At 38.2% G+C, this 25548-nt stretch overlaps 1 protein-coding gene across 7 annotated transcripts in view; it reads left to right on the forward strand.

The window, feature by feature from the left end:
• KIF16B (kinesin family member 16B) overlaps nucleotides 1-25150 on the forward strand; it is a 141018-nt gene extending 115868 nt beyond the window's left edge. The window contains exons 25-28 of one of the 7 annotated variants that reach the window (XR_008430088.1): nucleotides 1102-1284; nucleotides 1785-2035; nucleotides 2777-2899; nucleotides 3629-3676. Coding sequence is in view for 2 of the 7 variants with exons in the window: in XM_053938744.1 (XP_053794719.1) it covers nucleotides 5761-5844; nucleotides 23755-23913 (243 nt within the window). In the remaining 5 variants the exon portion in view is untranslated. Of the gene's footprint in view, nucleotides 1-1101; nucleotides 1285-1784; nucleotides 2036-2776; nucleotides 2900-3628; nucleotides 3677-5760; nucleotides 5847-10266; nucleotides 10363-10483; nucleotides 10636-23754 lie in introns of those variants that run through there. The other 6 variants (XR_008430090.1, XR_008430091.1, XR_008430089.1 and 3 more) reach the window with 6 other exon arrangements.
• The last annotated feature ends 398 nt before the right edge of the window (nucleotides 25151-25548 follow it).

The following is a 25548-nucleotide window of genomic DNA, read 5'->3' on the forward strand; positions in this document are numbered from 1 at the left end:
ACATATTGAGATATTGAGGCTTAAGTTACTTTGTTTAAGCATCAAAAGCTAAAAGTAGGAGTTTTTTTTTTCATTACTCCCTGCAAAATCAAGTCAGGTGTAGCCACAGTGGCTGCAAAACTGTGCCACGTTCTTCTCTTTGATTTTTCTCATCTGTGACAGAGATTTCTGGTACAAAGGATCAAAAGTCAGAACCACTCTTTGAAAAATGAGAAAATTCAGAGTTGTAAAAGTAACATGAGAACTAAAGATGACTGAGTTTTTAAATAGTTAGCATTTCCTTAATTTTCTTTTTTCCCCCCTTTCCCCCCATTTAAATGTATCAAAACATTGAAGTAAAAAGAGACTTTGAGATGAAAGGTTAAAGATGATTCAGACTCCCATCAACGTCTACCCTGTTTTTCTTCTTAAAAAAGTCTTTTACCTTATTGTAGGCACTAAAACATAGACTGTACCAGCCAAAAATAATGAGATGTTTCAATCCTGTAGATTTTTGCTTGATGTCAGAAAATGGAATTTTTTTAATGTTTAGGGAACATAACACTTGGAACAATTTCATGTTTCAGAAGTGACAAGCCTACATGGCTGTATTATGTGGTATTTTACTTTGGTCCGCTATGTGTTGAAATATCATCTGCAAAGTATTGTACAACAGTTTTCATTAACATGTTCTGTTCTGCTGTACTATAAAATCCCTGAACTGAATTAAATCCAGCAGGTCCCTAAGGAGACATACTGTCAGTGAAGAGTCTCCAACAGATTATAATAGAAATTAAAGGACACTCTTCAAATGCTGATGACTATTTTTCATAAAGGTTCTGAAATGAGAGTGCACCCCATCCTAGGCAGAGCATTTCATGGTATTGGAGCCTTCATTTTCACTATCTTGGTTTCCAAAAGGCCAGTCTCCAAATTCACATCTCTCCCTGGGGCTCAGTGGTTGAAGACTATGAAGTATGGTTTCAGTTTAAAAGGGTTTGCTTCCATATAGGTGTTGATAGGTATGTGCTGTTCCCAGAATCTTAAGATCAGAGTTGAATGTAAGATAGAACAGGTGACAAAAAAAGGGTCACTTGCTGATCTGCCATCTGCTCTTACCAGCATTAAACACCTGCCAAAAACTAGTCTCCTGACTGGAATGTGGGAGAAGAAGAGGAATCCATTCAGCTTTTTAAAGTTTACTAGAATAACATGTACTGGGTATGAAGCACTTTCTGCATGAGGACTGAACCTAATACTGTCTAAATTTGATTGTACTAACTCACAAATACTCCATTGTGGCAGGTAAGTATTGTTTCTTACAGATAATATTGCTGAGGCAGACAAATAACGTGCCTCTAAGTAATGCTAGACCTAGAAATAAAATGTGGCCTTTATTTATTGTAAAGAAATTAGGGAGTAAATTGCAAATTACTGTTTGCCTCTCTCTACAACTGCTACTGCCTAGCAACAGTTGCCAGGTAGGATAAACATCATTAACTGTAAAATGTTTAATGTCTAAAAGACATTAGGAGTGCTGATATGCAGTCTTGAGGTCTCTCTGTACTATTTTAAAATATATGATCTGGCTTTGCCTTTTGGGTCTAAGCATAGCCCCAGCCTTGCCCATGGTACAAGTATGCATGTGTGTGCATTCCTATGGATATAATGAAATTTGGGTTGCAGGGATGCAGTGATTAATTTTAGTAGGGAGATGCTTCTGCTGTCGGAATAAAAATTAGAAATCCTGCACGCTATATACAGAAGCTTCTCAGGAAATCATTCAAGCCCTCTCTTCCTATCAGGCTGGGGAATATGCCTCTTAATTTCCCCTGACAGAAAATACATCACCTCATCAGCAGCCCTAGAAAATGACAAAACATCCCTGCCAAAAAAGACTATTTGCCAAATGCTTCCATGGCCACTGCAGGAAGTGGGACAGGGAGGGAGGAGTATGCTTCAGAAATTCCATGGAAGGAGAATTATTTCCCTTACTACCTGTCGAGTGCCACTGTGACGCCTTGCATTGTCGCAAAACGTTCATCTCGTCGTCAAGGTGAGACCCTTGAAGAATTAATTGGGGCCAGAGGGTACACAGACATTTAATTCTAAAAGAATAATTTATACTCCTGAATCTGGATAGTGTGAAATTCCCTTACAGTGTTTGAGCCAAGGCAAACATCTTGATGCAAAATCCATACCTACAGGATCTCTTACATATTTCAGTGCCAGAACAAATGCTGCCCAGTCACATACTGTACTGCATGCATTAACCTGTAAGAGTGATTATTTCCACTGAAGTTACTGTACAGTTTCATAAAGGTGCTGTAGCACCACTGATAGCAAAATTTGAATTTATTGAAATATTTGCTACTGCACTTTGGCTTAAATGAATAAAGTATTTTAAATAAACATCAAAATTCTATTGAACCTTGCTGTGCTGAATCTCACACAATTATGTTCAGAATCTGTATATCAAATCGTACATTAGGACAGAGGATTTTTATAAAGAGTTATTGTAACATTTATCATTACTTCAGTGTATTTGTGTTGCTGAGCTTCTTTTAATTCATTTTTTTAGGAACCAAAATTATGATGAGATAAGAATGTTTTATTGTCACTCTGTATATTTGTGGGGCTCATGCACCAACATATTTCCCCCGCATTAAAGTAATAAGTCAGAATGTCAAAGATCAATGGGGGGTGTGTGTGTATATATATGTATATATATGTATATATATAATAAGCACACTATCTCAGGTAAATATACTAATAGTGCATTTTTGTATAAATATAGTACAGTGGACTGGCTTCCTATTACACTGAAATTTCAGTCATATAGAGAACTGCATAATTCACCTTGCTGCATGGATACGTCCATTTCTTATGTTACAAAGATAATTTTCAAGCTGCAAAGTAGGTAGGAACTAGTGCTGTCATGTTTGCATTAAGTGTTTGGATAGCTTGAAACTCAAGCCTGCAGAGTTTTGAATGTCTCTTTCTCATTTTGGTGGGCATTAGACTGTGGCCATGTAGTGGAGTAGAGCCCGTTGAAATAACTGGGTTGCTGAAGTGATGATGAAATTTGTGGCTGGAGCATTTTCTGTTATGTAGATGGGTGGGCATTTGTTGTGTGATGGAAATGGTCTTTGTACTTTATTTGTGAGATAGCCATCTGCTAATCATTTGGCTAAAAGAGGAGCCAGGGGACCGTTGGGAAAGTGTGGGACACAAATGTTCCAGCAGGCTGGAGGTTTGTGTAACTTATGCATCTGGCCCTGTAGAGATGCCATCTGCAGTAATTGATTAGTTCTTTATAACATACCTCTGCAGGATAAAAAATCCTTCCAAGTGACATATACATATTTATATATGTATAATAGGTGTATTCTATACACACACTGGCAACACTGGCATATTACAAGTATATTAACTTTATAAATGTATGTCAAGAATAGTTTGGCACACGGACATTCTGGTGGCTTTTATTATGTACAAAGTATGCAAATCCTCACTTCTTGACCAGCAGTAAACTCACGATTTTCATATAGGTACATGTTATGACACTGAACATTGCAGAACATGGCTGAGACCTTTGTCTTGCATATTAAATTCATGATTATACTAATGGACTTTGGTTTGGTTTCAGAGAGATGTGCATGGTAGTGATTTGGGAGTTAAGAAATGTTAAAACAATGTGAGTAGCTATTTCTGTTTGAAATTGTTAAACAAAACACATTGGTTTTATAAAATTCAACTGGTTTTCTCCTAAGATACACCCAGAAAGCTTAGCACAACAGCTTGCTCATCCCAAAGTTATGTAGAATTAGCCCCCAAATTCCTGTTCAGATGGAACTTAATTTAGATAAGGAAATACTTCCTGTTTTAAGACTTTGACTCCACAGAGTAGGTCTGAGGATGCTCTAGTGGTAGGTTAATTGTGCAAATTGGTTTTTAATAGACACTATTTTAAAATTCTATAATGAAAGTATTTATTAGCAAATAAATATAAAAAAAAAAATCTCCCTATGGCCAGGAGGAGATTGTGATGGTAGTTGTTTTACCTTGCTTGTTCCTGGTAGTGTCATGATGCAGTACTATTTAATAAAATGCAATTTCTGCAGATGTGGGATTTTGAAGTCCTTGAAAATATTTGCACTTAGAATCATTTATAGCTGAAGAAGAGAGTAATGCAGTGAAAATACGTCCCCAGGACATTATAATATGATACTGTTTGGTTGTGTACTGTTTTTCCTGCCAATGTGAAGAAGCAGGCACACTGAGAAGAGAGTTGGTTGGAGAAATTTGAGGAATATAACTGGGACATACTGGCAAGATTGATAGAGAGCAGACATCTCTTCCATGTCCTCTGGTGCCCCACATCACTTTTATCATTTTAAAATGTCTAGACATTTCTTTAAAATTATCGAAGTTGGAGTTGAACCAGAGAGTAGGAATAAATCATTTGTATTGCAGAATTCTTCTGTATTTTAAAGATGCTTGCATTCAATGTTAATAATGGAGCTCCTCGTTTAAATCAGTATATGTCTGCTCCCTGTAACCAGCCATAAATTCTCTAGAGTCCTGTATGTGCTGATAGACTAGAAAATGATGCATCTTTTTTACTGGTTCAATATCATCAAACAACCTGGAGAATTAATGCAGAAGACAATTTTACAGAGGGATTTCACCTGCAAAACAACTCCAGCAATTCCAGTGGGAGGTTGCATTATTCTACCTCATGATGTGAGTGCTGGGAAAAAAATTAATTTTATTTACCTTCAAGTGCAAACACAATTTATGGGGGGAGGACCTGCTTTCTCCTGCATTGTTCCCAGCAGTGTCTTAGCAGACCAAGTTCAGTGGTACTTGTTACCAACTCTTTTGTGTGATTTCCAGACATAGCTGGGTTTAATTAGTTCAAGCATTTTATTTATTGGTGTACAAAAAGGGGTCTGAGTTCCCTCCCTCCTCTCTCTCTCAATGCCCCCCTTCCCCCATAGGATGGAAAAGGAAATGAGGAGATAGCTTTGAACACCTCTCTGCAAGAACTAAAAGTAGAGATCTGAATAGTTGTTTTTAGCAGTTGTGCCATTGCCTTTTTCTCATTTTCAGTGTGATAAAGCAGAATTTTGCCTGCACGTGTGAATTCTCTTCAGAAATTGAAGCTGTCAGCTTCTAGCGTGGACACACATTTGAATGGCCTTGAGCTTCAGCTGAGTCACAAGAAATGGTAGTTCAGGGCACTACAAAAGCTTCAGGTCAGATGTTGGCTGGAGTCCAGCAATGATGCATCTCCCAGAGCATGACTTCAGTGATAGTTCTTAGATCCAATGATCTTACATTTGTGATAGAATAGAAGTAAAACCAAACAAATTACACTACCACACAGTTGGAGACCACAGATTTTAAGAGACTAAATGCAGTCTTTTAAGATACACTTTCCTGCAGAAATTGTTCTTACTTCCTATATGATACTATCACATCACATTTGGATTGCAAATTTTTAATATTTATGTGGGCAAACAGTGATGGTCCAATGCCTAAATTTTTTTTTTCAGTCACTCTCTGATGACAAAATGCACCATTATCTTAGCAATACTACAGAGCGGGTCGCAATAACCTCAGTAGAAATGTACAATGTGATATTTACTAATAGCGTATAGTGTAGCTCATGAATATTTGGCAGTTTCTTCTTCCTAGCTGCTTTTTAGTTTAAGCAGAATTTTCTCATTTGAGCTTGTCACTTGTGATGCTGATTCATCCTTTAATGCCTTCCAGGTTGCCACTTTAGAATTCCCTCCAAAGAAGCTCTTTGGAAACAAGGATGAGCGAGTGATTGCAGAACGACGGTGTCACTTAGAGGTAATACCAACTTTTTACAGGCTTCTGCTGTGTGTTTAGATGGAGTACTCCCTGCTGAACCAATAGAAGCCATTCCCATATGATCAAAATTAAATAGCCTGTTTGTAAGTATCGAGTTACTTGCTGCCTCATTTAACACAGGAGATGGCAGCAGTACATTGCAAAGTAAAGAAACATCTCTTAAAAAATAAATTACTCCTAATCTAGAAAAAAAAAAGGAACTCTTAGAGATGTTCATAGGAGATAGATTTATTTAAGGGAGAAAGGTGGTGGGTGAGGTAAATGTTCACTGTAAACAGCTGATCTCTGTGCAAGACAAGATTAAAAAAAAATACTGCTACTTTAAATGCAATCTGTTAGTTGGAGATTTACCATTTTATCATAGTATATCCAAATATCTCATGACAGAACTAAAGCAATATTTAGGCATCTTTGAGTTTTATTTTGTAACCCAGCTTTGTGAATGTATACTTTTTTTTTCAAATAATTTTAAAAATTAATGGTATTGTGGACAAGGTTATTAAGTTTGAGGGTTTGAGTTATTTTGGTAGTGCTACAGTGCTGTGTGGATAGCATGATTTTGAACACATTAGGTCTTTATATTTCTGTATTAATGCATGTTTTACGGCAGCCCAGGGGCAGGAGGTTGGGTTTTGGGGAAGAAGAAGAGGCATGATCAAAGACTAAACTGTACACCCTGCAGCTATATTGCAGAAACATGGGGATTACTTGATCATGCAAGTCATTAAGAATTATATTCTTTGTAGAGCTAAAATAGCATTAGGTAGAGCTTTAGAGAAATTAATATAAAAGTAGATTGCTTACAACTGGAATCTTTTCTTAGGTGGTTTGAAATTTTTCTACGTACTTCATCTTGTTTTTGATCTACCAACAAAACATCCTCCCACTGACTTCTGATGTCAGGCTGTCTTACATGAAGCACAAAATGAATTTTTTTTTCTTTCACGTCCTCGATAGATAGCATAAAGGCATGCCCATATTCCAGACTAGTACTCAATTTACATATTTTTTACCAGTAAAAAATTAATCTCTTAATCTTCCTGACGTTTCATTGGTTTACTAACAAATTTTATTGCAATTATTTTAATGTTAAAACTGCTGTGTATAGTGATGCTTTGATCATGGCCATGTAGTACTTACAGCTCTACAGCCAGGTTTTAATTTAAAATTATGTTGTATCTATTTTATCTAAATTAGGTCATTAAAACTTTATTGTCTATATATTTTGCAATCATAAGAATGTATGGCAACTTATCAGTTTCTTGGCCCCATGTTGGGCCCCTCCCTGGGAGTTCTCCTGTTGGGGGGAAACCCTCCTGGAGTGGTTCTGTGCCAGGAAAAGGAGACGCACAGGACTTTTTCAGTCTTCAGCTTCTTGTTTATTGTTATCTAAAGTTTTGCACGCCATCTATACCAGACTCTGCACGCTGGAAAAGCACCACAGAAATGGCTAACAATCTCTTGTTACAAGGTCTTTTAAGTCCAAGCTATCCAATTAAGAAATGACACCTAGATTATTTTCCCATTTAACCCAATAACTGACCCCTCGAAGCCTGCAATGCGGACCTTTCTGTCCAATTACAAGACATCACCCAAACTCATGAAGAAGAAGGCAAAGAAGAACAACCTGCGTCCACCCTAAAACCTCCATCTTGTTCCCATCTACAACATACTAAAAATCCTAAAACCTAAATTTCTCACCCAAGTGACATGCTATACTACTCTCTGTTTCACACTTTTGTGGACCCTAGTCTATCTTGAAGTCCTGGAAGCTTTCTGCATGAATGAGGGTCAAAGTCAGTGCTTCTCTGGGGGTCAGGACCCCTCAGAGCAGACAGAAAAATATTCCCTGTGCCCTGGGTTCCCACAGCAACTGTTCACATGAATATGTTTTGCTGTATGCCCCTTGGCCATTCCACTAAGTAGTCCTGACAACTCACAGTGTTGAGGAACTGAAGATGCGCTGTGGCTAAGGGCAAGTTAGATAAAGAGGATGAGGAGCCAAGCCAGTGTTACTATCCTTGCCATGAGGAATTCATGGCAACAGGCTGATCAAAACCTCCTGATGTCTAGATCTCTAATCATGGTGTTTTCTTTTCACTATGTATTTTGCAGTGGTTTGCTCTGGCTTTGCCAATACCTGGCAAGCTCACACAGCTGCAGCCTCCTTGGTGAAGAGTGAGAGAAAACACCTAAGCAGTGATGGTTTCCAAAGTCATGTAATGCTTTGAAGGCTCAAAGAAAGTCTTGAGTTGTGCTGTAAAAGTGGCAGTTATGCCACAATAGTGGCAGATGGTCCAGGCACCAGTTCTATTTCAAATCCTGGCCGTTCATGCCTTGTGGCCTTCAGTCCAGTGTGAGCCTTGAGCGTACGTCAGTGGAGAGTGGTAAATGGAGGGATTGTCTCTATGAGGGACTTGGATCCTTGGCTTTTGGACTGTAGCATGCTTCTCACATGGGAATTTGCTCAGGTGGAAGGTGAAAGCGTTAGTCCTTGGTATCAAGTAGAAACATGGCTTGTATTCAGTTGACTTTCACACCTGAACCTATTCCTTGATTTGCTGAAAACCCTTTGCAATTCTCTTTCCAGCTTCACAGGTGATGTGTTGGTATAGCTGTAATAGGGTATAAAAGCTTGTTTGGTTGTTCCACTTGCTTAGTCAAGAGCTAATGGCTAATTCAGTATTTTTAGAAAAAGCAAAGTATATTGAAGCAGTGCAACCCCCCTGCATGGGGAATGGTGTGCTCTGACTCCATGTTGCAGAAGGCTGAATAAATTGTTTTTATTAAGCTAAATTATATTACATTAATACTATACTATACTAGAACTATACCATACTAAAAAGATACTAAAGAAAAACCCGTGACTGTCTCCAGACAGTCACACACAGCTTTGACCCAATTGGCCAATCAATCCAAACAACCTTCACCGGTGTCCAATTAACAAATCACTCTGCAGTAAACAATCTCCGTAACACATTCCACATGTGCCAAACAACAGGCACAGTGAATAGAGATAAGAATTGTTTTCTTCTTTCTCTGAGCTTTCTTACTGCATCTCACAACATCCCAGGAAAAATCCCAGGAGAGAGAATCATGTCTCTCTCTGTTCAGAGAATGTGAATACCACAGAAGTACAGTTAGCAGACCAACACAACTGCGTATTTTTATTCACCATTTGAGCTAATTTTATTGACTAAAAATAAATGACAGCCTGAAATACCAGTCCAGTAAGTGTTCTGAACAAACATTCTGTGATGTAAGATTATTAGTGGACCAGTCGTCCTAGTGGTGCTGATAAAAAAATTTCTCTGCTCTTCTTGACACAATTTTTACATTAGGTATTCATGCATCTTAAATAGCCTGGAACTCCATATCATTTTTTTCTGACCTTCTTGCATTGAAATGACTTTGGGTAGTTTAGTGCTTCCCACAGGTCATCTCTTAGCAACTGCAGTTCCTTGTGCCTAATTAGATTTGTCCCTTTGCAAGACAGTTTAGGGAGAATTCTGTTTTTCCTACATATCATCCCTAGGATTCTTGCCACAATAGAAGTACTGAGAAGAGCAGTGGGGTTTTTGGTACCTTTCCAGACAAATAGAATCGAAGGACTGGCTGTTGTGGAGTTTGCTCTGTTTGAAGATTGAGATGTAGTGTTACTTATTTCAGCCTGGGTTTAGAAGTGGGCATATTTAATCACAATGGAGGTGAAATTACTTGGAGTAAAAGAATCCAGAAAGCCCCAAATTATAAGGATTGTGATTTTTAAATCACAGTAAGTTCAAGGTTTGTGTATAACATTAAGTTCTTTTATTTATCCTAGCTGGTACAAATGCTAACTAACTGAAAGCTTCACATTGCCTTGTTTGTAGGAAAGCACATGACATGAAGTATTTTTGTGTGAGATGAACATGAGAACTTGACTTTAATCTCCAACATGATATATGGTTGCACTGTAAACACTTTTGCTTTGGTGTTTGTTGGTATAAAATCAAGTCCTTTGAACTGTATTTGACATTACCATAGAGCTTTGGAAAATAATGTGCAAGTTTTTACCTATACATCTTAAGAGAAAACATCTAAACTGTATTTAAAATTATCTACCCAAAATACCCTGTTGCTATCTATTAATTTAGCTTTTCATCAGGGACCTGTTGCAGGTCAAAACTCTAAATTAATTGTTTTGCAGTTTAAAGACTGTAATTTCACTTCAGAGCCAACCTTGCCTGACTAATCTGCCTTAAATGGCACAGCCAAGAATTCTTCTGAGTAAACTTAAGGAACAGAAGTTATTGTGTATCTATCTTTTCTTGCAAATAGAAATCAGTATGTAAGAGTATAGGATTCTTTTTTAAAGTGAATTCAGATAATGTATATTCATTTTTTTGTATTTTTTTTAAGGAAAAGCTTTGTAACGGAAGTGCTTGCCACAAGAAATACTTGAGTCAGTGAATGTATCTATTCCTGTTTTAACTGCAAAGTATCTTTTATTCCTTGGTGAGTTGCTAGGTCTGTGAATGACCCTAAAAAGAAATTTTCCTGAAATCCCAGTTTCTGTGGATACTGTGCTCCTGTATCATACCATTCCCCTGACTATTCTTTTTTCTTCTTCTCTTAGACTCATGCTTTGCTGTTGTAATGAAGATTATTTTTAGCCCTGTTTTCCCATTGTGCAGCCAGAGAAACTGGGCAGGAGTCTAAGCTGACACAGCAGATTGAGCTGTGTTTCTTGACTCTGTGGTCAGAAACCTTGCATTTGTGGACTTTCTTTCTTGCCCTTGCTGTCACCAGTATGTTTAGAAAAAAAACAACTTTTATGCCAAAAAAATCCAAACAGGTTGTTGCTTAAAGGAAAACAAAAACTCTCCCAAGCCTCAGACTGTCTCCTTCTCTCTGTTCCCTGTTTCCTCTTCCCTGTTCTCAGGGCTGCATTTCCTCAGATTGGTTTGCAGAGAGCAAAGGGAGAAACAAGCAAAATCTCTGGTGGGGTTTTTAGGGATCAACAGTTGGTTAGAGTGTGGTGCTGGTAACACCAAAATTAGCTGGGGTTTCATCCCCAGACTGGCCATTCCATTGAGAGTTAGACTTGATTCTTGTGGATCACTTCCAGTTGAGAATATCCTGTGATCTGTGATCTAGAAATAAAGCTCAACAGTCAGTAGGAGTCATGTGTTGTCTTTTGCTGCCACTTACAGAGCTCAGGGAATAAAAGTCAGCCTGCTAACAAGTATGGTGATGTGAGCCTATGTTGAGTTCTGTAGAAGCATATACATCTTCCTGGCATTGCCTCTGCTCTTCTTTTTTTCTTGGTACTTTGAACCTCTTTAAAAGATAGACATGCTCAATTTATTTAAAATTAATAATTGTCCTCCTCACTTCCTGATGTCTGCCAATGAGGATTTCAATGAGAGGTGTTAATGCAGGAGGCAGAAATAAATCTTGAATGAGCTGCATAATTCAATTTTGCTGTCCAATCTGTAAAACTGTCTGGGGAAAGTATTGTAGACACTGAACTGGCTGAAATATTGCTGTTACCTTCAGCTAAAATTAACCTTCCAAAATTAGATTAACTTAGAAGTCAAATCCTTTGTTTAGTTTTTAGTTTGTATTTTCATTTGAGTTCCTTTGGAGGTGATGATTTCTAGGCTTTTTTTTTAATAAGGCTTTAAATTTAGCCGTGACGTGTTTCCTCTTTAAAAGTAACATTATGCTGAGATGGCTCCAGGAATCTGGTTCTTAAGGAAAAGGTGAAATACTGGAAATAGCACCTTTTTCTTGAACTTGGATTCATTTTTGTTATTTAAGTGTCGTATTAGTTTTTTAATTAATACCTTGGTGGAAGTCAGCAGTAGAAATGTCTGAGAAGGAAAAAACCTTCAAAATATTTGTCAACAAATTTGAGCAAATAGAATGTTTGAATCTGCCTCAGACATTGAGGTTTTCTTTGAAGTCATGAAGACCGAAACATTTTACTGTGATTTTTGATTATTCATCACCTGAATATTCAGTATGAACTTCATTAGTGCTCCCCAGAAGTCTTTGTTTCACTACCCCATTCGTAAATATATTTAAAACCTATGGTAGTTATAGGCAAATTGATGTCTGTATTGCAAAAATCCTATCAAGTGGGGTTAGAATTACCATTTCTGTTTGATATTTTTTCCTGTCACAAAGACTAGTCACAAAGACCTTTCAAAGGTACAGTATACACGTTTGTTCAAAGTGATTGCTAAAAGGAAATTATTAGACACAGGCATCAGCTTACAACAATGCCAAAGCTTTCTAAAAGGAGCTTTATGCAGCTACTCACCAGCCTGGCTCTTAAAGAATGAATGTTTGCCTCTGACAGTGTGGTGGTAATTACTGTTCTTAGCAGAATCTAGGTAAGATGGACTCCAGAGCACATTCAGAATACAACTTGATAATTATTGGAAAATAAAAGGAAACTCTTCTCTTTTTTCACAGATACGAATGCACACCAGTAGCACTGCTGGTGCAAAAGCAAACCGTTGCAAATGTTGGTGTTTGGATTGTTTCATACCCATAGTCTGAGCTACAGAATGTGATATCTTGGAGTGATGGCTTTAATTTCCTACTATAGGAATAGGGATACAGAGGGATCAGGGAAGGAAAGAGCATAGATGCATCCACAAAGACAAGAGAAGAGTGTGTGTGGCTGGCCCTTATTGTGAATCTCAGTTACATGAAATCCGTGTCATAGATCATTTTCTAATTTAGGTAAAGTCAGTCTGCACCAGGTGCCTTTCATATCCTCTAGTAACCGCTGAAAAATTTAAAACCAAAAATAACTGCTTTTCAGGAACAGCACTGAAGTCTTGCTGGAAGACAGACTTTGCAGTTAGCCATCTGAGAGCAAGTTCACGTGTCAGGTTCCCATCCGTCACCACATCATTAGGGCAGCTCAAGGCACATGGCTTTTCTGGTTTTGAAGCATCAACCCTAAAAGAGGAGTTGCAGCAGTTCTCAGCTGCAAAGCATTTAATCTTTTTTAGGGTGGCTCTGCTTCCTGTGTGAGACCCTGTTGGCTTCAAAAAAATGAATAAATAAAATTAATTTTACTTATTGGTTACAGTCACTAGATATAAAGAAGCAGAACTTTGCAAAGGTCAGCCGTTGATCCCATACCAATAAAATGTTACTTTGATTAAATACTGTAGACCTTCAGCTAGCCCACAACAATGCAAGACATTATTCTTGTAATCAAACACATGATAAAGATGGTCATTTAGAAGGAACAGTAGCCTGAGGTTATTTTCTGGATGAGTTAATTTTAAGCTCTGGTTCAACAGGCTACTGAATGCAGAAAGAATGGAAAGTGTGGTCTCATTTGCTCAAACTCTGGGCCTAATTCAAAATCAGCTCTGAAGCCTTGCTTTGCACAGAGTTTACTAGAGGTAACTTGGCATAATGCACGTATATCTTTAGAAAAATTTCAGTGTTTCTTTCTTTAGGTATAGCTTCAGGACCCTACCTCAAAAATTATCTTTTGTGATCAAATATTTGTCTCCATTACAACCAAATAATTAAATAGGATTTGCAATTTAAAGGCTTTTTTATTTTTCCCTTTCCTTTTTAGATATTTCAGAGTATCAGAAAATAAGGAGGTACGTTTATCATTATTTAGTAAGTTTAGAAAATGGGGCAGCATGTAGTTTGAGCTCCAGTTTAGCTCCACATCCTGATGTGTTTTGCTGTCAGGATTGAATAAATTTCCCAACATACTCCTGCAAACCAAGTTTTGAAGTTGTGTACCTTCATTGCAATCTCCATTAACAGCTATGCACATACAGATATGGGCAGATGAATAAAAGGAGTGGTCAGCCAAAGACACTGGGTTGAATCTGGTACTACCCCTTTCCAAAGCAAGAGTATCAGTCATCCTCCAGCATGGGATTTCACCAGAGGAAGCAGAGGGTGATGCATGTCAAGTTGTTTGGTAGGTGTTTGCCAAGCCCACTCCAGCAGATGACACACTGTCACACACTACCGGCCCAGGGATGCATGCTAAATTCAATCCTGTTGTTCTTTCTAAATAAATTTTGACAGGACTTGTTCTGACATGTGCTCTGGAGAAGAGATTGGTTTCCTTCACTAGTCAGGTCTGTTTTGATCCTTTTCAGAATGGTCATTCACTTTCCAAAGACTCACACTGATAGACCACCTGTAAATCACAGCCCTTGCTGCCTTTTTTTTTGCTTCCCTGCTAGCCTACAATTCAGTTTTCATTAGAGCTGCCTAGAGCCAATAAATAAAAGCTTTTACCATGCAGACATTGTAAGAAATAAGAAGTCCTGTGGATTTGAAACAAATTAGGCAGAATAAGACTGTAATTTGGGATGTAGACTGACTTAAGAAGTTTATTCAATTGATGTGGCATAATAGTAATTCAGCATAATGTGCTCATGCCATTAGACTTGCACAGAAAAATACTCCAAACAGCTATAATGAATAGTTTGGGTTTTGAAAACCTGAGAGAGCAGTTTCACCTGGAATCATAACTGGCATCTCTCAGAATGCTTGCACATTAAGAAAATTCAAAAAGATATATGAATTTGAGTAAATTTCAGTACCACCTTGGGTAAAATTAAATTTTAGTGTCACTCAAGCACTTCTGGAGACATAGAGGTAAAATCTGCTTTACCTGTGCAACTCTGGTGGAATCTAACTTTGATTCAAGGAATCTGCACTAGGCTGTGCATGAAAAACATAGAGAGACTTTCCCAAGAGGCTAAAAATCTAAGTCCTGGTATTTTTTAGTGCAATTTAGCTGCTTAAAGAAACTTGAGTCTTACCTGCTTAGTTCCAGAGTCATTTAGGTACCTCTAAACATGCCCAAAGGAGTGTTGTAAGGAGGGTGCCTGTGGAATTTGCCCCAAGGCAGCTCAAAACTCCTAACTTTCTGAGCTGACAAAAAAAAAAAAATGAAAAGAGAACCCCAAAAGGGAAGGAAAGCCATTACCTAAACAAAGACCAGATAACTCACAAAGCAAATACCCCATGGCAAAAAAAGCTGGAAGCTGCCTGAGAGTGCCAGTTTTAAAAGCACCCACGATAATGAGCCCTCCACACACAAGGTTCTCATTTTGATAGTCTTATGATACAGCAACAATATTGGGGGGCACAGATAGATATGGAATACAATAACATTGTGGATTACCGCAGGACATTCCACCCCTTATCCCATATTGTCTGATTAATGCCCAAATTAATACATTTCAACTGTAAACACACCTATCTATACATATCTACATATAACTATATACAAATACAATTTCAGTGGTCAGTGACCATCCCCCAGATATGGACAGAGTTCATTTGCTCCATGACTGATATGATTGGACAAGTCCATTCTCATTGTCCATGGTAATTAAAATATGCAGTGGCAGTGACCCTCAGCAACCAGTGATACATTCCAACATTACAGGCTGTTTTCACCCATAGTCAAATTCCCCTGAGGTGCATGACATGTTTCCCCATCCCTCTGCTTAACCCACCAAGTGTAACCAGGTCCTTGAGCAAAAACAATCCCATGGATAGGCTTACCTTTGCTCAAGGCAGAATTAATCCAGTCTTTCCTAACATACCTCTCATATGCACGACAAGGACTTTATCTCTGTCTGCTGTACTCAGGGGTTTGGATTGGGCAGGGCCAGCTTGGTTAGTGGAATCTCTGGTGTTATTTAACCATGTAGTCTTTGCTAAATGCGGATCCCACTGCTTGATAGTCCCACCATCCCTTGCTTTCAATGTTGTTTTTAATGTCCATTGCATTGCTCATCTTCAGCAAAGTTGTGGACCCCTCCAAGAATGAAGAGATCTGAAAATGCTGGGGACATCCCCAAACCCCCAGGATGGCACTCTGCAGCCAAACACATGGTTCAAAGGACAGAGGGAAAGGTGGTGTCAGTCGTCCTCCCATGCCCACCTCCACTGACTGCTTATCTCACTGACAACAGGAGGTCTGACAGGTATTCTCTGGATCAAGGGCTAGAACTCACAGTGGGACTTCACATTCCTTGTGGCAAGAGATGACAGGGCAGGAAAGGGAAGGTGTCTGGGTGAGCTTGGATGACTTGTGATCCTCTCTCTTTGGTCAGGTGCCATTGACGAGCTGGGACAGGTTGGGCTGGAGTGGGGCTGCCCTGCTCAGTGGCAGCAGGTGGATGCCTGTGGAATTTGCCCCAAGGCAACTCAAAATGGCTAACTCTCTGAGCCAAGGAAAAAAAGAATGAAAAGAGAAAGAGAACCCAAAAAGCGAAGGAAAGCCTTTGCTTGAACAAAGACAGGTAGCCTGCAAAGTGAATACCACATGGCAAAAGAGCTGGAAGCTGCCTGAAGTGACAATTTTAAAAGCTCTCATGATAATAACCCCTCCACAAACAGGGTTCTCATTTGTAGGGTACAGTAACAATTTTGTGGAGGCTGCAGATAGATCTGGAATAGAATAACATTATGGATTACCCCAGGACAGAGCTACATTACATTTTTGGTAGGAGCTAACAAGTTAAGAGTTTGACTGTGTCATAGTCAAATTTGCAAGATATTTGCTAGTAATTTTTTTTAAAAAGTGACCTAGCATAATATGCCCTACTTGCTTTATTTCTGTTCAGGGAAACTCACAACATAGAATTTGTCTTAGATGAAAATTGATAGGGGTGTTGGAGTTGTACATAGACTTGCAAGACATGCAAACACAGGGTAAGGTGATACTGATTGGGATGTTCTCAGTCTATTTATTTATTTGATGACTACTAGGCATTACCTTTAAAAAGCCTTGCTTCTGATTAGACCTAATCAAAGTGAGCAGGAAGGGTTTGATTAAAATGAGCCAATCCTTTATTCTTGGTTTGTGTTCATCCAGCCATGAGGTTAATTAATGCCTGCCAACCTGAAGCAAATAACTCCTCCCTCTATTAATATGATGTTGATGCCTTAAGAACCTATACATGAAACAATACACACTCTTGACATAATATTAGTATAGGAGGTAATATGAAGCCTGGTCTTTATTGGAGGCCTCCAGGGGCAGGTATGGAAAATGTCTACAAAAGCCCACCCCCACAGAGTGAGTACCATTTTTAGAAGTTTAGCAAATTAGCATAATTGATAAAAATCACCAATTAGGACCACAAGTGGTAATGCAATTCCCCCCAGTTAAAGCCCCTTCTAAATCCTCCCCCCCTTAGATGTAAACTGAACTAGTTTATGAAAATATGTCCCAAAGAGTTCTTTCTTGGCCTTGGTTCCTAAGAAGAACCAAGACAGGATAGAGAATTTGGAATGAGTTTTGTCTTCCTGCCTGTTAGGGCAAGGAAGAGTACTGGGAAAACTAGCTGTGAATGTAATAATAAGCTACAAAACTACAAATAAATGTGTAAAAATACAGAGGATATATAAAAGAAAAAAGGCAAAAAATTAGCCAGCATCAATGTGACTATTGCAGTGGTGAATTACCATTTTCAAACATGTGGTTTTGTGTTTATTTTTCTAAAAACTGCGTAGACAAATTGTCTGCAACTTGAGCAAGGTCTCTGACACCAGGAAAAGTCACATTCTGGAGGCAGTTGTCAAATTTGGCTCCTCAAGGAACCTTTGCAGAGCTTTCACAGTGTCTTAATTTTGCAGGTTTTTTTTTGTAAGGAGAGCCCAGCCATCTGGGTCTTTCAGCAGAAGATAATGGGCTAGGTGATCCTGTCATAATTACCGAAATTTTCTCTCAGAAATGCCTTCAGGCATCAGGTAGTCTCCCAAGCAGTAAGTCTTTTTCCCACAAAAACACACACACAAAAATCAAAACCACACAGAATGACCTAAGGATATGTGCAGGAGATAAATGTGTTCAGATCCACAGCTGACATTAGGTACTTCCTGAGGGGCCTGAAATATTACTTGTGATGTTGAATATCACATGCTGTTCTGCTCACCTACTTTGCTCAAATATGCTTTATAATATCTTGCAATATATGTCAAAGTGTTGGGGAAAAGAATTGAAACTTCATGTCTTCTTTATTAGAAAAAGCCCACAAAAGACCAAAATGTTTCTGAGCAAGTTATATCTGATGAGTGAAGAATTGATCAGAATCTGGAATTGGTGGAGGTGAAGGTATTAGTTGTAATCTGGTATGGTCCCCCATCATTTTGGATTGCTGTCCTCCAAAGTGATGGTACCTCACATTCTATAGTCTTGCTATCTGCAAATTCTTTCCCTGCATGCTCAAATTTAATAAATCCAGAAATGGACGTGAAACTACTTGGAGACCTATCAGAGCATTAAGCGAGCCATTACTCAGTCCTAATGCCCCAGTGTCTTGGTTTAAAAGCCAGGGGTCTGCCAAGGAAGGTGGGAATCTTCCTTTCTCTCCAAATGATTATATATTTGAAATTAAGGGGCTTTCAGACAAAGATCTAGGAAAAGGAATATATATATATATATATATATATATATATATATATATATGTATGTATGTAACAAGGCAAGCTATACTTGCAGCTGTAGCAGGAGCCTGCTGGGATCACTGCCTTCAAAACACCTCAGTTTGGACAGTTTGAATATGTCTAGGCATGTAATGTTGGGTTATTTTTCATAAGAAAACCTGCTCCCTTGGAGCTCAGTTTGTAATTGAATTTTTTATGTTGTGGCTAATGGCTATCCCTGTCTTCCATATCTGACCCAGATAATCCAGTCCTGGTTGGTGATTGAGATGTAGTGCATGTCTTGGATGAAGCAAAGCTGGCTTAGCTTGGTGCCCTTTTCCTATGAGTTCCCATCTTCTACATTCCAGTCTTACCTCCCTATACAGTGTCTTAATTCTTCTTTGCCAGTAAAAAAAAAAAAAAAAAAAAAAAAAAAACACCCAAAAAAAGGAAAAAAAAAAAAAACACACAAGGAAGGAAGAAGCAGATCCAATGAAAAGTTTGAATCTGATTTTTCTTGGAAACTTATATATTTTCTTGCCACATTCTGTATGAAACATGTCCCTAGGCAGGGCCTTTCACCAGCCTGAAGTCTCTGGGACACCACCACTTGTCAGTGCCATTTCTGCCCAGCTTTATTTTTGCCAGTAGAATATAGTTAGACACCATAGCTGGCATTTCTGCAGTATTTAGTATTTTGAAAAACCACCTTGGAAGTAATTTTTTTCTTTTCAACACTTCAATGGAAGTGTCCAAAATAAAGAAAATGGGTTAATTTGGAGAAGGATCTCCAAATGTTGATTTTCCTTTGCATGTGCCCAACAGTTTCTTTTTAGGAGACAAATGCAGGAGGACATGCCCTCTCATTTCTGCATTCCAGCAGGCTCCCTTTGCATACCTTGTCTTTTAAACAGATCCTTGTTTTTGTGGTCACAGATTGTAAGCAAATCATGTGCTTGTCTGCTTGCTTTGGGCTAGAGTCTTTCTTGGGAAGAGCTGACTGTGCAAATACCTAATTTTTAGGCTGAGGGGATATTGCTTCAATCTGTCTGGCTTTGGGGTTTTTTTGGTAATCGGATTTGTATCCTATAGAAAGAGCTGTGATACCTGTGTATGCTTTGCTCTATGGATAATTCAAATCAAGATCTGATTTCAAGCCTGCAGCACTTAACACTAGTCAACAGAATAATTATGTGATTGGTGCAGGGAGGAACTAGCATCTATATTAAAGGGAGAGAGGAGCCTATGTTAGAAATTAGATGATCAAGTTAATTAGTCCTGCCTCTGTCACCAGTGATCTTCTGTGACCTTGTGGTAAAGTTTTTGACTGTCTGATTGATATGTAGGTCTTGAAATGGTGGTATTGTTTCACAGGAAATGAACTGTTGTCTAAAGAAGTCCCCAAAGCCTTGTAAAATTTATCTTATTAAACTTTTTGGTGCTTTCAGCTCTGGCATATTTTAGCAGGTCGTATTTCTAATACCAATTTTAAAATGTATCTTCTAAAGTATTTTAAGCACTGACTTTTTTTTAGGAAATTGCTAGAAATAGCAGTATGAAAACAAAAGCTCGAAGTGTTTTTACTTTCTGAAAGTACCAGAGTTGATGAGTTTTTAAACACATCAAATTTTAATGAAAAAATCCAATTCTTGCTAAGCTCTGCTATTGGTCTCTGAGGCTACCACTGTTAGTAATGGATTAGGAGAACAATGTCACTGAACTGAATTACTCTTTAATATGCCACAATTGAAAGTATGATAAGAAGACTTTCACATTTCAGAAAGCTTTTTGATTGTAGTAACTTTAATAACTTTAAATTAAGTTATGGCTTTATATTAAAATGTATAAAATTATGAAATCCCCACATCACAAAGTAGTGCAAAAATGATTAGAATGACTTTGTTGTGCTGATGAATTGAGCGCAAGATGAGCACTGGCCTATTGCTAAAAAGGTGAACCCTATTAAAATGATTTTTAATAAGCTTTTTAAATGGTTTCCATTTTGCTATAATTAAAAGGGAGAAAAAACTACTCAGACTAGGTAAAGAAAGAAAAGCCTTTGGGCCTCATACTACTTTCTCCAATTTAGTTTCATTTGCAGAGTTAAAAATTGCAGGTACAGCTGTCATAAATTTTAAGTTAGAGGGCCTGAAGGTTGCATTGTCTTCAGAGAGGGCAAACACCACTGCTTTTCCTATTTTGGATTAGTTTTTAACCTGGCTTTCTATCCTTGTTTTGTACATGCAGAGTATTTCCGTTCTCTAAGCTGGTGTTCCTGAGAGTGTGTGTTTAGCCAGAAGAACCAACATGATCGATGTATGAGTTGCCCATTTTATATCTCTGTTACAGTGCCAGGTCTTGTGCCCTCACATCAAGCCATTTACAAATGTATCATTAGGATATTTTCCAGCAAACCAGCAGCATAGCAGGTCAGATGCTATTAGTGAAATGAAACTCCAAAGTGCATTTGGAAGAACACTGATTACCAGACTAAATAATCCAGAACAAATGGCCAGAGTCTAACAAACAAAAATGAGTAATAAAACCAAGCGTGTTGGAATATTTTGGCAGTTAACTAGTTTTTTCTTTCCTAGATAATCATACAAACCTAGTAGCTATTACACAGTAATTTACATGCCAGGGACAATGTTGCTATCAGTAGGAAATCACATCATTAATATGTATAAAATTTGGACCTGTGAAGGTATCCTGAGCTTGACAATCTCTGCTAAGAAATTGTTTTTCAAGGACACAGCAAAAGAGTTCTAGACACAACAGGGTTATGACAAAATAGACAGTAAATAGACAAAAATTGTATCTGCTGCTGGAACTGGATTTTAATACAAAAGATATGAAAACAGCTCTCCTCCTGTCCACGGAGTGCCGGCAGAGATCCTTTCATCCAGCCTTGCTCCTACTCCAGCTGCTTGCAGTGGCTTTCTGGGCTGCAACAAAGTCCATGCTGAATCTCTTCTGGATCTCTAAGGAACTTTTCGTCATTTCTGGCACTTGGTGTTGATGTGCTCCTGCCCCTCTCCCAGCTTGCTGTGACTCTTATCCTCTCCTTGTCACATCTGAATTTGGGAAGCATCTTTCTATACATTGCAAGGATCACTCTTCTTTTTCTCCTGTCTCTTTCTTCCATTTTGCTGTCCATTGCAGTCGACAGGACAGAACAGCCTTCCCTGTAGTGCCCTGCCACAACTCTTTGATCAACGCTTGTGATGTGAGCACTTCTGCCATCAGTCACTGTTTCCTCACTACAGGGGAACACTCCCAGCCAGCATCTTTGGGCAGAGCAGCCTGTGTTTCAATGAAGCAACAGCTTCTTTGTGTCAAGGACACAGCAGCTCTGGGCTGTATTAACACACCAGCATTGCAAACAGGGTAAATGCAGATCTGGGTTTTATAAGACAGCTAATGTGTTCAGAGGTGGTTGTTGAAGAGCACATAATGTCAAGCCATATGGCAGGAAACCTTCATACAAAATTAATTCCATCATTATCTGTTAGTATCTGCTTGTTGCTATTTTCCCAAGGATCTTTTTTGTGTTCAAAGAATCTGTGATATTCACTCATCAACTCTGGAGCACAGATGTGGAAAAGAAGTGTACCTGCTGTTCCTCATGTGTCACATAAGTGTATGCTTAGAGCAGAGGGATTTTTTACTTTGCCATTAGAGCTATCATGCCAAAACAATGAGTAATGGCTTCAAAGAAAAAGCATCACAGTCAATTACCTGGCCATACATATCAAGGTGAATGCAGTAGGTTTTTTGATGTGTCCAGTGAGATATTTTGGTACCTTTGAGCCTTTGGTAGTCATAAACTAGAATTATTGCAGTAACTTTTCAGCACAGTGCTAAAACGTTAACAGAATGCTATGTTTTACATTTGATTTTCTACCATATTCATCCTTCAGGAATTACTGGTTTGGGACTTTTTGTAAAGAAGCCTCCTTTGAGAACTAATTATGAAAAATGTTTCTCTGTTTCTCACTTTAAATTCCCTCTTAGTCTATTGCAGTTCATCTTGAAGGCATTTTTGTAATGAATTTTTTTCATGAACATTAATACAACCTGTGGCAGATCTGAATGAAATAGAAAGTTTCACTGTTTCTGCCAAGAGAATAGGTTTTGTCTCAGCTGCTTTTTTTTTTGTTGTTTGCTTTTTTTTTTTTTTTGTTCTCCTTCTTTCTGTAATATTGAAACAGCTAGTTTCTTAAAAAGATAGCAGATTGTTATAGTTTGGAGGAATTATTCTTGAGAAAGGAGTGAATAATTAGGGCAGTTTCCTGAACAAAGCACTTCTATGACCCCAAAGCTGCTGCATTCAAATAACTAAATGTTGTATTCTTCAGAGGAGAATGTGCTTCTCTGGCTTGCAAATGTATTTCCCATGGAACTGAAGACCAATGAATGATTTGAAAGTTATCTCTTTCTGTGGTCAGTCTGTAGTACAGAAAAGGAGTTTATCCCTGTGCTCCAGATGAGTTTTCCCTTGCAGGTGTTTGGGTGACACTGGATGTATTTGTAGTATCTATTGATCAAACCTTTTACCTAGTGTTTTGTTCAAAAGTTATAAAATGTTATACGTTATTAAATCACACATACCTGGAAAGTTGCATCCAAATGAACTCACATATAATGGAAGCTTTTTCAGGTGTGTGAAAACTGTGTCAAAGTACATCCCCCGGTTTCTCTAGGTACAAATGTGACTGCAATTTGCACAGTGGTTGCTGAATATTAACTTATGGGAAGGGAAGGAAGTGAAGGAAGTGTCTCCCATATGCTTCTCATTAGTAAGACCTAAAAAAAAAAACCAAACCAAACGAAATGAAAGAAAAAAAAAACAAAAAAACAACAAAAAAAAAACAAAACAAAAACAAACAAAAAAAAAAAAAAAAAAAAAAAAAAAACCAGGAAATTTTGAGAGCAACTCAATGAAAAGATACTGGTAGGCTCTGACATAATATAGAATTCATGCAAATCTTTCTGCAGATAGATGTCATTGAAACAAACCCCAATCAATGCAAGGATTGTGGAAGTTTTTTGAGGGAAAGATTTTTAAAATCCTTTTGTGTCCATATGTGGTGAATATCCTGCAACATGGATCTGAGGTTTGGACCTGCTGTGTTTGGTAATGCTAGACAATAGTATTAACACGTCATGATTACATGACTGCAGAATAAACTAGGAAGCATCATGCAACCACAGAATAAAGGAGTTGCCAAGCTGGGCGTAAGAAGGAAGTGGAAAATACTTATTTTCTGCTTTTCCTGAGCTTAATACAGACATTTCAGTAGACTGTTTTATAAATGCTGATGGTTATTGAAAGGACTGTTCACATCCCATAGAAATGTTTTTGGGATTTTTTGCTGTTCGTTTAATTTTTCAAAATGGCTGTAATAAATTTGATCAAGTAAACCTTATGACATTTTATATTTCATTCCACAGAAGTACCTCAGGAGCTTTTTCTCTGCAATGCTGAAATCTCCATCATCTCCACTGAACATTGATAAAGTGGGGCTAACGTTGTCAAAATACACCATCTGTGAATTTTCACCCTTCTTCAGGAAAGGCGTTTTTGACTACAGCAGCCATGGGACCAGCTAAGTTTTGGGCCAGGATCCTTATGCTGGAGGAGTATAGTTGGAGTGGTGCCTTCACTTTTGCGTGAGAGGAATGAGGGAAAGAAAAAAAAAAAAAAGTGTCTCCTACACACCTGGAAAGTTGCATCCAAACAGCGCCAATTCAAGACAGCCATGCCCCCACACTAGCCTGTGTCCTGTACCAGCTCCCAAGTTAGTGCCTGCATTCTGGCATGGGGTACACAGACATTTTTGTGTTAGTTGGTCTGTTAATATTGTACAAAGATTCTGACTCTTGTAATGAGTTTGGATCCCCTTCTTGGCAGCAGTGCTTCCTTCCCATTTGCTCAGATAATTTGTTCTGGCCGTTCAAGAGCATCTCATGTTTACCATGGCAGTGTGTCATGCTGACAGAGGGTTTCTGAGTGGCCTTTTGGTTTCTGTCCAAGCTGTTCCTTAAAGAACAGTTCCTCTTTTGTTTCTTTATAGCATAGTGTCATGTTTAAGGATCATACTCCACTGTTGTTTCATTTTCTTTCCCTTCTAGATACATTGAGTATTGACTGTATAATTGTATAGTTTTTCTCAGAAGAATTAAAGGGCCTGGGTAACTTGAATGCTTACAGAAATATGTGCAGCAGAAAGAATATAATTTAAACCCTGTCAGAGTCCTCCACACCTGGTTGTTTGGAGGCTGAACAAATCATTCACCATTAATAAAGAAGCAAAGGAAGCAATAGTTACCGAATAACATGGTCAGCATCTTTTCAGATTTCGTAATCATTCGGACTGTAAATGGAAACTCTGCACTGTACAGAGCTCATAGCTATGCATAAAGCTGATGCAAAGTGCTATATATTGTTTTTTAAATAGCTTCTTCACAATAGTTGTAAAACCTGAGGTTTATTTGCATCAGTTAAAATTTACAGGATTTAAATAATAGTACTTTAAAATGACTCAGGACTTATTCAGACTTGCACATGTATATACGGGTAGAACTCATTTTATATTGCTGCAGATTCAAAAATATGTATACACTGTGACTGGACTTGAGTATGTACATGTTAATGTATAATTGGTTGTATAAAAATCAGAATTTAATTCCATTTATTAAAATGCATAATGAAAGGTAAGTTTTGTGTGCCATTTGTTCAGAGTGTGAAGCATTTTTTCTGAGTTGACATCACTGACCACTGGTAGGTTGTGGTAATCAAACTATTTAATGTCATTGAAAATTGTTATTAAAACCTAAAGTAACAACACTGGTGGCATTTTTATTTCATGACCTAAATTATAGGAACAGCAGTGTTTTACACTTAATATGATACATTGATGGTCCTGAGGGAACTGGCCAAGGAAGTATCTAAGCCACTATTCATCATCTTTAAGAAGCGATGGCACTCTGGGGAAGGGGAAACATAACCCTCATTTTTAAAAAGGGAAAAGAGGAAGACCCAAGGAACCACAGGTCAGTCAGTCTTACCTCAGTGCCTGGCAAGATTATGGAGCAGGTCCTTTTGGAAACTGTGCTAAGGCTCATGGTAAATAATGTGGTAATTTAAATAATGTGGTAATGCCAATATGCCTTCACTGAAGACAAATCATGCTTGACAGATTTGGTGGCCTGGGAAGACCTTCTAGAACCCCTTCCCATACCTAC

Source organism: Vidua chalybeata, chromosome 3 (assembly GCF_026979565.1).
Source record: "Vidua chalybeata isolate OUT-0048 chromosome 3, bVidCha1 merged haplotype, whole genome shotgun sequence".
NCBI lineage: Eukaryota > Metazoa > Chordata > Aves > Passeriformes > Viduidae > Vidua > Vidua chalybeata.